The 12,581-nt window shown below is 43.6% G+C and overlaps 1 protein-coding gene across 2 annotated transcripts in view; it reads right to left on the minus strand.

Annotated features, from left to right (window-relative positions):
- Window positions 1–2,376: 2,376 nt before the first annotated feature.
- CDYL (chromodomain Y like) overlaps window positions 2,377–12,581 on the minus strand; it is a 257,105-nt gene continuing 246,900 nt past the window's right edge. The window contains exons 5-7 of one of the 2 annotated variants that reach the window (XM_023741735.1): window positions 10,629–10,839; window positions 5,681–5,824; window positions 2,377–4,484 (exon numbers count right to left, since the gene is read on the minus strand). In XM_023741735.1, the coding sequence (XP_023597503.1) occupies window positions 4,326–4,484; window positions 5,681–5,824; window positions 10,629–10,839 (514 nt within the window). In that variant the 3' untranslated portion in view covers window positions 2,377–4,325. The remainder of the gene's footprint in view (window positions 4,485–5,680; window positions 5,825–10,628; window positions 10,840–12,581) is intronic. The other variant, XM_004387555.2, reaches the window with a different exon arrangement.

Raw genomic sequence — 12,581 nt, forward strand, 5'->3', positions numbered from 1 at the left:
AGAAAATCATGAAGTGACAGATTAAAAATAATCTAAAATCTACACCCATTAAGTGTTTAGGGGAGATCTGAAGTATCTGGTTAAGGAATGTGGTGGTTTTTCTAAGGGACAAGGTTTAGCAACGAGATATGTTATGAATAGAAGTAGTGGCTATAGATGCATATAAGAGAGGGGCAGTTTTGGGACACATGGCTATTATCAGCTTAGTCCAGCTCTGCTCTCGGGAAGCTCAGTCCCATCTGCTTCCCCCAAATCCTATTCTCTCCAGGAGCAATCCACCTGCTGGCCTGTTACTGACACTTCCATCTTCCCAGCTTGTGACCTTCTTATCCTAGGGTGCAGTTGGGCTTCTGGACTTCTGACACATTAACCTCAGGCTTTTGCCCTAGAAAAGGTGTGTGGGAAGGTATTTCTGAGCAGGACCCTTTAGGACTTTTCAAATGGCCTCCATTTGAACATACCAGGCAGCTCTGACCTTCCAGACGAAGAGACTCGGGGGAGGTGAAAACAGTTATCCTGGGCGGCGTTGGGCCCTGGAGTAAAGCTCAGAACTTGAGCGTAGGAAGGATCTCTACACCATCACATGCACCTGTTTCATTTTATACATGAGAAACTGAGGCTCAAAGGGATCAGGTGGCTTACCCATCATCATACAGCCTAGAAGTGCCCTTCCCCCCACTGCTCATGTGCCTGCCTTCCTCAACACCATTACTTGCTAAAATCAGATTAAGATGAAGATTGGTTAAAAGTAGGGTAGAGAAGTGACGGTCTAAACTTTGTTGCAGATTAGAATCACCTGGAGATCTTTAAAGACTCCCTGCCCAGGCTGCACACCAGGCCAATTAAATCACAATCTCTGATACCAGGCATCTGCGGCACTGGACCCAGGGCAAGTAACGCAACTTGTCTGTGCCTGGGATCGGGGAAGGGTAGGGGGGGAACCAGCCATCTGGAGTCCCGTCCAGCTCTGGCATAGCATGGGCCTGTGATTCTGTGTGGGTAGAAGTGGTGGGTGATTTGAGGCTGCTCTGTAGCTGGGGATTTAGGGCTATTTTCAAATGGAGGAGAGACATTCTTGAGATTTGATGGTCTACAAGCTATTTCTGCATCTGGAGGAGCTGGGCCAGTCCAAGCTCTCTCAGTGTGAGATTTAAACACCCTCTCTGCTTGGTAACAGGAAGGAAGGCTGGCCCAATATCATAACACCTCTCCCCACCCTCTAGAAAACCTCCAACAGTGCTTCTGAATTGTTACATAGAGGCACTGGTTAACAATAAAATCAAGGTCCAATGAATTTTAACTTTAATTTCCATTTTCCTGAATTTTACATTGTAACATAAAAACATACACACACACACACACACACACTTATATACCCCTGCTACACAGCTTATGGCTTTAAGATATGTTACTGTAGCACACACAACTTCCTTTCTCTGAAGAAGCTATAACCTTTGTTTAGACTGTGTAAGCAGACAAGTAATGGATGAGTGGGTTGGAGCCTCTGTGATGTGGCCAAACTAGGAGTGGGACTTGGCCAAGGAAGCTGGCCACTGACCCTGTGCTCCTGACACACCTTTCACTCTCTGTGTGATGGGGGCCGAGAGTCACATCTGCAACCCCAGCCAGGCGCCCTCTCCTCCCCAGTTCATATCACGGTTATGGATTTCCCTTAATGATCTTTAAAAGAGTTCTGTGTTCTTCTGGTATCTTTAGTCTTAACTACTTGCTAGGGATGAGAAATATCAGCCTACCAAAAAGTTTTTTGAGGGCTCTCATTTTATAATTATTGCATTATTTATATTAATAAATTATCTGTAAAATGAATACTCAGTACATGTAAAGTGCCTGTAACGGTACCTGGCATGTACTGCACTGTAAGTGCTGGCTATTATTACCATTAGCATTACAGCTGAGGAAAGTTTAAGGTCAAGAGGGTGATGTCCTTGGTCTGAGGCCTAGGTGGGCATTAGTGCCTAGTCTCCAGTGCTCAGCTAGTGCAGTCTGAAGGATGTAGTCTTGGATAATGGACCTAGACCCCTTATTAGAGGTGAATCTACTGAGTTAGTTCTTTTATTTGTAAATTCCATAAAACAGACATCATGGTAAAGTAGCTAGAATATGGGCCTTGCCACACAACCTGGGTCAGAAGCCTGGTCCTATCCTTGACCAGTTATCTACATGACCTTGAGCCCAGGGTTTGATACTTTGGTTGAACAAACAAAAAAACCAAACTGTTGCCATCAAGTCGATTCCAACTCATAGTGATCCTATAAAACAGGGTAGAACTGCCCCCTAGGTTTCGGAGGAGTGGCTGGTGAATTTGAACTGCTGACCTTTTGGTTAGCAGCCGAGCTCTTAACCACTATGCCACCAGGGCTCCATTTCAGGTTACTTATCTGTAAAAACAGGGATAAAAATATCTACATGGTAGGTTTGGGTAGAGAAGAAACAGGGTACAACTCTACTTAACACAGATAAATCTCTTAAACATAATACTGAAGACGCAAACTACAGAAATTCATAGGTGACAGAATATGAAGTTCAAAAATAAGCAGAACTAAATAGTATTTTAGGAGTATCTTCACAGGTGTTAACACAATAAAGAGAAGGGGAAGGTGAACACAAAATGCAGGAAATGGTAACCTGGTGAGGAGGGCCATGGTAGAGGTGACTCGGGAGGGTACTATTTCTTCCCAGCTGGTAGTTACACAGGTGTTTGTCTCAATAATCTTAAAGCTGTACAAATGTTTTATCCACATATTTCACAAAAAAATTAGACAAAACACCTCATGAAGAGATCTCAGAAGTAAAGAATTACTAAACATTTGAAATGTGTTAAGAAATATTAGTTTTATTTAACCAGTTTTCACAGCTGAATATTTATTCTATAAAAACTTTACAGATTGTACAGTTTATATATAGTTCAAACTACTGAACAAAAAAGTAGGTCCCACAGATGCAAAAATACTGTACCAATCAAATCCCAAGGCAAAGGTAGATTTACACACTGTACAGCTCTCCATGCCGTCGGGAGGTGGTCAGCTCTAAGTATAAACTCCAAAACTATACAAAAATAAGGTTTGATTTTATTTCATTCTTCATACATTCAATATGATTGCAAGCTCAGAAGCCTAACTAATAAAAGGCATCTGTAGTCAGGAATCAGCACCCTCCCGGAAGGAAGGCAAAATGTCTATGTACACAGGGCACTCTTGGACACCATACTGTAGTCAGTATATTGTGCAGACATAAAAGCGTAGACAAAAAACATTAAATGTCTAATATAAGGTAGTTTTTTTTTTAAAGGAGTTTCTGCATTTAATAGTGTGCCAAAAGAATTTTAACTTATTAAATAAAATATATTCTAAGTGAACCTAAAAATTACACATTATAAACATAAAAATACTTCTTTTTGGTGTAATACATCAATTATATCTGCAAATAGAAAACCAAAACTATATATAAAGTAGTATTTCTCACCCAGCAACAAGAAGCATTTATGTAGTTATTTTTCAAAAGGGTCAAAAAACTAATTATTTAAAACCCACTAAGTCTAACTTATAACTTAGATATTCATACTTAAGCTATTCAGTGATTCACTAATACTGCAAAACAAGCTTTCTTCTAGAGAGACAGTGGTTTCTTCATGTTAACTGGGTAAGAACTGATATATTAAAAAAGGAAGGGGACCAGTTGATGTCTTAGCATAGACCCTAAGTGGACATTTAGTTTGGGTATGCTCATCGGGAACTTTTCATCAGAAAGTCATCCTAAAAGAGAAGCCTTATTTTTGATTTAGAATTTTCCATCTCTGAGGTATGTGTACCTTCCCGGAGACAAAGGCAACGTCTCAGATCAATCTTTATCGTTATCTGGAGCAGGGAAGGTGACGCTGGCTAACACCCTTTAGATTCTGTGCTCTAGAAGGAAAAAATGAGGGGAAATGACATTATTCCAGACTTTCCTGCCACCCAAAAACAGCAAAACACAATTCTTTTCCTTTTTATACAGTACTAGCCAAAGATAACAGAAACGAGAGCTTTGAGGAGCAGTGTAGTGCTCACCATTACACTTTCATACTTGTGTGTACATGAAGTATAAAACAATGACGTTTGGACAAAGGAGCTTTGTAGTTATTTATTGTAAAGTTACAGTACTTAAAAACTCCTTGATAATAAATAGCTTGGAGGTTCCTAGTCCTGGTTCCAAGCGTGAGTTATGGGTAAACTTATTTCAGGCTGTGAGGGTGGAGTAGGGCGACGTGGAGCCGCGGACGTCCTGCAACAAATAGTTCCAGTGTCGTTCATTAGGCACTCTGACAGTCAGAACTCATCGATCTTCCTCTGCAGGTATTTCAACATGGAGTCCATCCCTTGGGCTGAGCCCCAGATTTTCTTCAGCACTTCACACTCCCTCTCGTTCGCCTGTTCCAGCTCCATCTTCATGTTACAACGCACAAGGGCTTTGGACTCCTCAAGCACCTGGGCCAAACGACAAGCAGTAAGCCAGAGGGGCGTGTGTGTGTGTGTGCCCATGCTGGCTCCATGTCTTACCCGATTATGGAGGCAACCCTCCAAGTTGAGCAATTACCTGTTAAAAAGGCTGCCCCCTTTTCACAATACATGTCAGGCCTAATATCTGAATAAAGTATGTTTTACACCAGATATTGGATACACTCTCAGTTTCAAAATGGCTATTGAGCTACTGAGAATGGGGCTATCTGCAGCCCTAGCCCCCATGTGACTTCTGGCAGCCCACGAAGGCCTCGAACTGGACATCCATTCTTTTGATGATCGTGAAAAAAATGGTGAGAATGCATGCTGAGGGGCCAAAAGTTAATTTAAATAATAAGATGGCTGTTCATAGATACGTCTGGCATAGTTTGGACGGGAGTTGTGCCAGTTAATATTAAACAACACTTCATCCTGTCATTTGCTAAATGCAATTTTGTTGGCAGACGATTAAATATTTCCAGCACATTTATTAAACAAAAACTTAAGGGTCCACGGTGCGTGTGTGTGTGGGTGTGGGTGTGGGTGGGGGGAATGAAACACGATTCTATGAAAGGGCGCTGGGAACAGTAAACCCAAACTAAAAACCAAACCCACTGCTGTTGAGTCAATTCCGACTCACAGCGATCCTTTAGGACTGAGAACTGCTCCACAGGGTTTCCAAGATGGTAATCTTTATGGAAGCAGACTGCCGTATCTTTCTCCCGTGGAGAACAGTAAAGAACTGTATAAATGTTAGTTTCTGTATACATCTATAAAACCTGTTGCTGTTGAGTGGTTTCTGACTCATAGCGACCCTATAGGGCAGAGTAGAACTGCCCCATAGGTTTTCCAAGGAGTGCCTGGTGGATTCGAACTGCCAACCTTTTGGTTAGCAGCCATAGCACTTAACCACTGTGTCACCAGGTCCCCATCTATAGGACATGTTAAATTACTAAATTTCAGATAGCAATGCCAGATTAATGTCATTCTTTTAATTCTTGTGTATTTGCAAAGGGAGAGATCTGGAACCGCACTTATCAATTATAGTTTTTATCAGCATTTCACACAAAGGTGCTCTGTAGAGAGCAAAAGTGGAATATTTAGGAGATACTGTATTTGTGTGAGCTCTTTGGAGGAAAAGACCATATTTTAAAAGTAACATTTGTAAGAACAGTTAGACTTACAACTGGATTACATGAGGCAAGTTCCTTAATTCGAACCATCACTTCCTGTGTGAATGTCCCTGGCCAAAACACCTGGGAGACCAGTCCCTTGCCACATGCCTCCTGCGCAGTCAGCTTCCGTCCACTGAGCAACATTTCATTTGCCTGAAAGAGAGGATTCATGTTGATATGAAATGTGATAGATGTTACTGGTAAATGCTATAACATACACAATTTTGCAACAGCAGCAGTAACAAACCAAAAAATTCGTGAGTGGCTACACAGGTAGGTATGCATGCATATGTGTATAGGAAGGTATATGTGTGTATATACATGTGCATGTATAGGTGTATCTGTAGGCACATGCATATATACATGTTTGGGAGTACTGTATATATATTCATATCTATAATAAAGCACACAGGCAGAACAGTCACAGGTACTTCCCAGACATAACCAAACACCTCACAGGATTGCTTTACTGGCTTTGAAGGCTTAGGACCACAGTCTCGTGGGATAACTAGGTCAACCAGCACAACATAGTCCATAAAGTTTATGTTCTACATTCTAGTTTGCTAACTAGCGTCTTGGGTCTTAAAATCTTGTGAGCAGCCATCTAAGATAAAACTACTGATCTCTACTTGTCTAGAGCAAAAGAGAAGGAAGGAAACCAAAGATTCAAAGAAGTAGCCTACACGACTAATTGCATACATGAACCATGGCCTCATCTATCCTGAGATCAGAACTAGATGGTGCCTGGTTACCAGTACTGACCCTTCTGACCAGGGACACAATAGATGGTCCCAGACAGAATAGGATAAAATTGTAGAACAAAACTCAAATTCTTAAAAAAAAAAAAAAAGGCCAGACTTATTGGACTGGTAGAGACTAGAGGAACCTGAGATACCCTTTAAACTTTGAACTGATATCACCTGCAGAGGTCACCCTTCAGCTAAATAACAGATTGACTCATAACATAAACAATCACTCATGAGTACTGTGCTCCTTAAAAAAAAAAACATCTATATGAGACCAAACAGTCAACATTTACCCTAAAGCAAAGATGAGAAGTTTGGGGGAGGGGGGTGGCACAGGAAAGCTAGACTGTACATGGAACAACCAGAACAGAAATGATGAGACTGTTGACACAACGCGGAAAATGTGACCAATGTCACTGAACAACACGTACAGAAATTGTTAAATGGGAACCTGATTTGCTGTAAACTTTCACCAAAAACACAGTAAAATATTTAAAAACAAAAAAGAAATGTGATGGGGAGGCAGGAAGAAAACCCAACCCAAGAAATTCACCCTCGATATCCAACCCCAGGATTGACTGGTGAAGACGCCTGCCCTGGCTGGGCCTCTGTTTCACAATCTCCAGGGTCTGGTCTCCGAGCCACTCTCCAGGCCCTTCTACCAAGAGTGAGCCACTCCTGAGGTGGTCATCAACTAGGTGATGGGAATGTAACATACCGGGCTGTGATTACAGAAGTATGTAAAAGGTTAGTTTTATTGTCTAATACAGAATCGCAAGGACTTAACCAAGAAATCTAAATTATAAAAGGTCTGTTTGTCACTAATTTGAAAAGTTATTGGCATGACCTTCTCCTCTGCACTCCTTTCTCAGGCATTAACTCATTTAATACATAAAACAATCCTGGAAAACATAAGAGAGAGTCTCCAACGGAGCAGGAGAAAAGTGGGGTGAAGAACTCAAATTCTAGTGAAACAACCAGGCCCAGCAGTGGCTACTGTTGAGGTGCACGTGGTGTGTCTGGGATCATCAGGCACTAGCACCGGTGAGCAGTTGTAGCTGTACAAGCAGGTGGCCCAGACCCCCATGTTAGCCACCACAACTGCACCAGTTCCCTTCCCTTAGCTGGCACCTGTGGCCACATGGGGACTTCAGTGACCGAGGCTGGCACAGAAAACGGGGATGGCAACTTTGCTGAGCCTCGCCCAGCAATGCTAGGGAAACCCCCTCTAAACTGAAAGACATGCCTAGTCGGTCACTTTGCACAGAAGGAAGCGGATCAAGGTGGGAATAGACACTAATCCATGGGCCGTGGTGAATGCCTGGCTGGTGTCAGGGGCCTGAAAGAGAAGGGGGGGAAGACTGAGGACAATGCATGTTGTGGATCTATGCGGAAGTGTGAAGACTGCGGCATCTCATGCTAATGCCCCCAGGGAGCACCCATCACAGACTAAGCAAGACAGGGACGTCAGCCCGTGTTGGTCACCAGCTACCCCAGTGCCAGCACATGGACACTAGTGGGCAGCCTCAGTGTGAGTGATGGAGCTGTGCCCGGGTAAACCAGCCAGCATGACCTCCACTCACTGAGGCTCATTTAGCTACTATGGGCTGCTGAGTGTCCAACTTGGCAGCCAGATGCCCCAATGTTGAGCCCCTTAAGGACATCATTCTTGCGGCTACCACCCAACCAGCCACCTGGTGAAAGATGATTTAACAAGACTGACACTCCTTCTGTGTGTGGGCTGCGTTCCCTGCCTGCAGGGCCTGAGTCAACATCACTCTGAGCTAATGGAGCACATGCTCCACCAGCATGGGATGTCACCAGCATCGTGTCAGGCCAGAGACCTGCTTCACAGCAAAGGGAGCACGGAGTGAGCCCAGTACACCAGAAGGCGCCATCCAGAAACGGCCAGCCTAGCGGGAGTGGAGTGGCCAGAGGTGCAGGTGAAGCATGGTCGGGAGATGGCTTTATGGGGATGGGTACCATCTTCCAATTTATAGGACACACACTGTACCAGTGGCCTACATCTGGTCCTGTGTCTCCAGGAGGAAGATGCGTCATCCAGGAAACAAGGGAGGAAGTACGTACAGCCTCACTTTCCATCACTCCTGATAATCTACTGAGGGATGCCTGTTTCCTATCCTTTCTTCTTCAGGCTCTGCTGGGCCCCAGAGGGGGCACATGCCTGCCAGCGACACATCAAGAGTCCCCCTGAACTTAAGAGCTATGGCCACTGCCTAGACTCTGTGTTCCCTGTGTCTGGGGCTGGCAGGCAAGGAATTTCATCCTAATAAGGTTATCTGACCTTGCTAAACGGGAGGAGCCTGGCCCATTGTTACACAATAGGGCAGGGCAGGAACCCAGAGAGCTGCGTGGGGCCTCTTGGTACTCGCCTGTTAACTGGACAAGTACAAGCAACTCTACCCTGGGAATGTCATGGTGATCAGGGCGAAGACCCCTCGGGGATGAGGGTCACACCATCAGGCTAGCAGAGGTGGTGGCTGTTTGCGTGTGTGTGTGGTGGGGGAAATCTAGAATAGTGAAGGATGATGATGAAGATACCATATGGCCCTGAGACCAGTGGGCAGTGGGGGCTGTCGCTGGTCCTATTGATTTTCCTCTGCCTCTTCTTCTTTCATATTTTAAACTTTTTGTTTTCTGAGTAAGTTCAGACTTACAGAAAAATTGTACAAGCAGCACAGAGAGTTCCCATATATCCTTCAACCAGTTCTCCCTAATGTTAACATCTTACAATAATCAAACCCAGAAAATTAACAATGATATAATACTAAACTACAGGCCTTACTCAAAATTCTCCAGTTTTCCCACTAATGTCCTTTCTCTGGTCCAGGTCCCTAAACTGCATTCAGCTGTCATGTCTCCTTAGTCTCCTCTAATCTGTGACTGTTGCTCAGTCTTCCCTTTTGTCTTTTATGACCTTGATACTTTTGAAGACGACTGGTCAGCTATTTTGTAGAATGCTCCTCAGTTTGGTTTTGCCTGGTGTTTTCTCATGATTAGACTGAGGCGATGCATTTTGACATGAACAGCACAGAAGTGACGCTGGGCCCTTCTCAGCACATCATATCAAAGTGTACCAGAGGTTACTAAGTTTTACTAGGCTAACTCTGATTACTTTGTACTGTGATGCCTGCCAGGTTCTCCACTGTGACATTACTGTTTTCCCCTTTGTAAGTAATGAGAAGAAGCAAATATCCCTTTTCTCATACTTTCACCTACAATTTTAGTGTCCACCAGTGGTTCTTTCCTGATGGCAGAAGGGGTGGACTGTGGTGGTCACAGAGACATGCTGCCCAGACCTCCTTCAAGGAAGGTTTGCTGTCCCAGCTGCTGGGAGTATGTCAGATAGCCATCAACTATCAGCCTCTTCAGGGTTCACCTCAGTTGCAGAGCACCTCCTTGTTCAAGGGCACACACCCTTCCTGGGCAGCCCGCATCCAATGGCTGGTGGACATAAAGGCCCAGCTGCTTCAGCCCCCCTGGGACAACTGGGGCCGGCTGCTACGCTCCAGAGCTCCCCACGGGCCTGTCAGAGCCGTCGGGCCTACGTCCTTCTCCCTTTCTTCAACAGGTGCTGATTACCTAATAATTCTCCTACATGCCAAGCTTAGTGTCTGCTTCTGGGGAACCCAACCCATGACACTATCACTCATCCTATTTCAAGGAACCAGGAATGAGATACATGTAATTGCTTGACAATCACAAACTACAGTACAAACACAAACTATTATTATGGATGGATTAAACAGTTAAAAATAAAACCCCAACAGTATGTAGAAAAAACTCTTAAGCTAGTCTTGCTCCCTCATTCCTTTCTCTTAAAAGTGCGGCTTTCAGTTTACCAGGTAAAGAGCCTTTCAATTGCAAACTGTGTCTGTTTGGGTTTCAAACTGGGTATTTAATAATGTCAAAAATCAGTGTTAGTTATAAAAAGATATAGACTCCTCTCTGAATGAGTCCTTCTCTAGCAAATGATGCAAAACACTTGTCGATAAACACTCTGGGAACCAAAATATGGAAAGCTTCTATGGTTTAACGAAGAACATAAGTTAATGAACAAGAAATGAATTACAAGTACATTTGATGGAAAGTTCTCACAGAATGACACTTTACATATATTTAGAAAAATAATAATCAAATTAAATTTCTTCATGAAAGCTTCCAGAATGAGTTTTTAAAAAAGTACTCACAGACGCTCCTCCCATAATCTTGGGAAACATAACGGTGGAACAGCCATCTGGACTCTGTCCGAAGGTGGTATAGGGTGTTTGAAACCAGGCTTTCTCATTAGCCCAGACCACATCACAAAGAGGCAATATAGATGCTCCTAGTCCAATGGCAGGGCCATTTACTGCTACAATAATAGGCTTCTTAAACTGAATAAAAGTATTCACAAAGTTTCTAAAATGAAGAATAAAAATGAGGAATTACTCAAAACATTGCATATTCAAGCAGCAGAAAAGTCTACCTTTTTATAATTTAATTTACTAAGTACAAACTTCATGGAAATCATTAAGAGTTGAGGTTCATTTAAGACCTTCCCCTGGGAATTGTGGACCATGGATTTATTTTCTGCATGTTATAAAGGCTTAATGATTACCCTGACTTCACGCCCCATGAAGGAAGTAGCTGTGGCTTAACTACCTACGTGAAATGTGAACATTACGGTTAAATCACAGCCAGAGGTTGTTCTTGTATTTGCAGGCTGGCTTTTGGGCTCTAAGACCAATACATCTTGTTCCTCAATATTTCTTCCCTTTGAGATATAAGGAGCTCAATAAACATTTTGGGTTTCCTATGACCAATCAAGAAGCTATCCCAGAGAAAATGTGGCAAGGGGGGATACTGAGAAGAACAGTGGACCAGGGGTCAGAAGCCACGGGGTCAGGCTTAGTGTGTGATCCTGGACAGCTCACTGATACTTTTGCAACTACAGATCTTTCCTGAGTTTATACTGAACTATACCTAGTAAAATGGGGGATGTGGAGGCAAATGGCTCACAAGGCTGGTGTAAAACCCGAGATCAAAAACCAAGATGGACAAACAGAGACGTGTGCCCGCCAACTACATCCTGCTCCTCTGGGTGGTATGGGAGCTCAAAGGAAGGGAGACAAGGAGAAGGTGGCTTTCGAAGAGGATGTGGACGTTTACAAACTGAGTCAATGCTATTTTTGGATGTGTTTTAGGATTAGACTGGAAAAGCAGGCTGCTTCTCAATTTTGGATAGGTTGATGGCACACCACACTGGGAATGTGTACCTTCTTCCTAGATCCAAAGCTGGACTTTACATTCAGAGGTTGTTTCTTGTTAGGTTTTAGCACAGTGGAGAAGAGGGCGAACACTCACTGAACTAAATACAATCTGAAGTCTAGCTCAGAATTACAGACTAAACAGAGCTTCTCACACATGGGATTCTGAACCTGACCCCCATCTTCAGCACTGAAAATAACAGTCTAAATGCGCTCTAAATTCTGCAGTTTAAAAGCAGACCAGTCTGCTTGGATCTTCTCTGAAAGCCATGACTTGGCATCTTAAGATACCCACCCCGCCTTAATGACGGGGTGGTATTTTTCTTCACTAATTTATTTTTTTGAGAGGGGCAGGTTAGAGGTGTGGAGGTAGGCGTGTGTGTGAAAAACGGGAGGGGACAGCAAAGAGAAGGGGTGTGGAGTTTAGCAGCCTATAAACCCAGCTCCAGCCACTCTCTCAAAAGCTCCCTGCAGGCCCTTGCAGACCTAGCTCCGCTCCCCTAAGGTCTGCAGGATCTTTCCATTGAGTGAGAATTAACTCATTCAAATGAATGAGTTGCACTAAGACTTTCTAAATGAGAGTGCCTGAGGCATTGTTAGAAAGATCACACTGGGTTTTAATGATACAAAGAAAGCCAGACAACCTTTTAAACAGACTCTGGAAATAAGTGCAGACAACCTACATTAAGCTACTTCAGTTCTGCTGCCTTTTGAGGATTCTGGGTCAATGACACAAGATGGAAAACATTTCCTGTCTCAGTTACTGACTACTCATGACAAGGTAACTGCTGAAATCGTCTCCACCACATGGAGCAGATGTTTTCCAATCATGACCCCCAAGGGCCCCAGAGCAGCTCCACTTTAATCTGTCTCACAGAAACAGGTTGCAAAATA

Source organism: Trichechus manatus, unplaced genomic scaffold, assembly GCF_000243295.1.
Source record: "Trichechus manatus latirostris isolate Lorelei unplaced genomic scaffold, TriManLat1.0 scaffold00188, whole genome shotgun sequence".
NCBI lineage: Eukaryota > Metazoa > Chordata > Mammalia > Sirenia > Trichechidae > Trichechus > Trichechus manatus.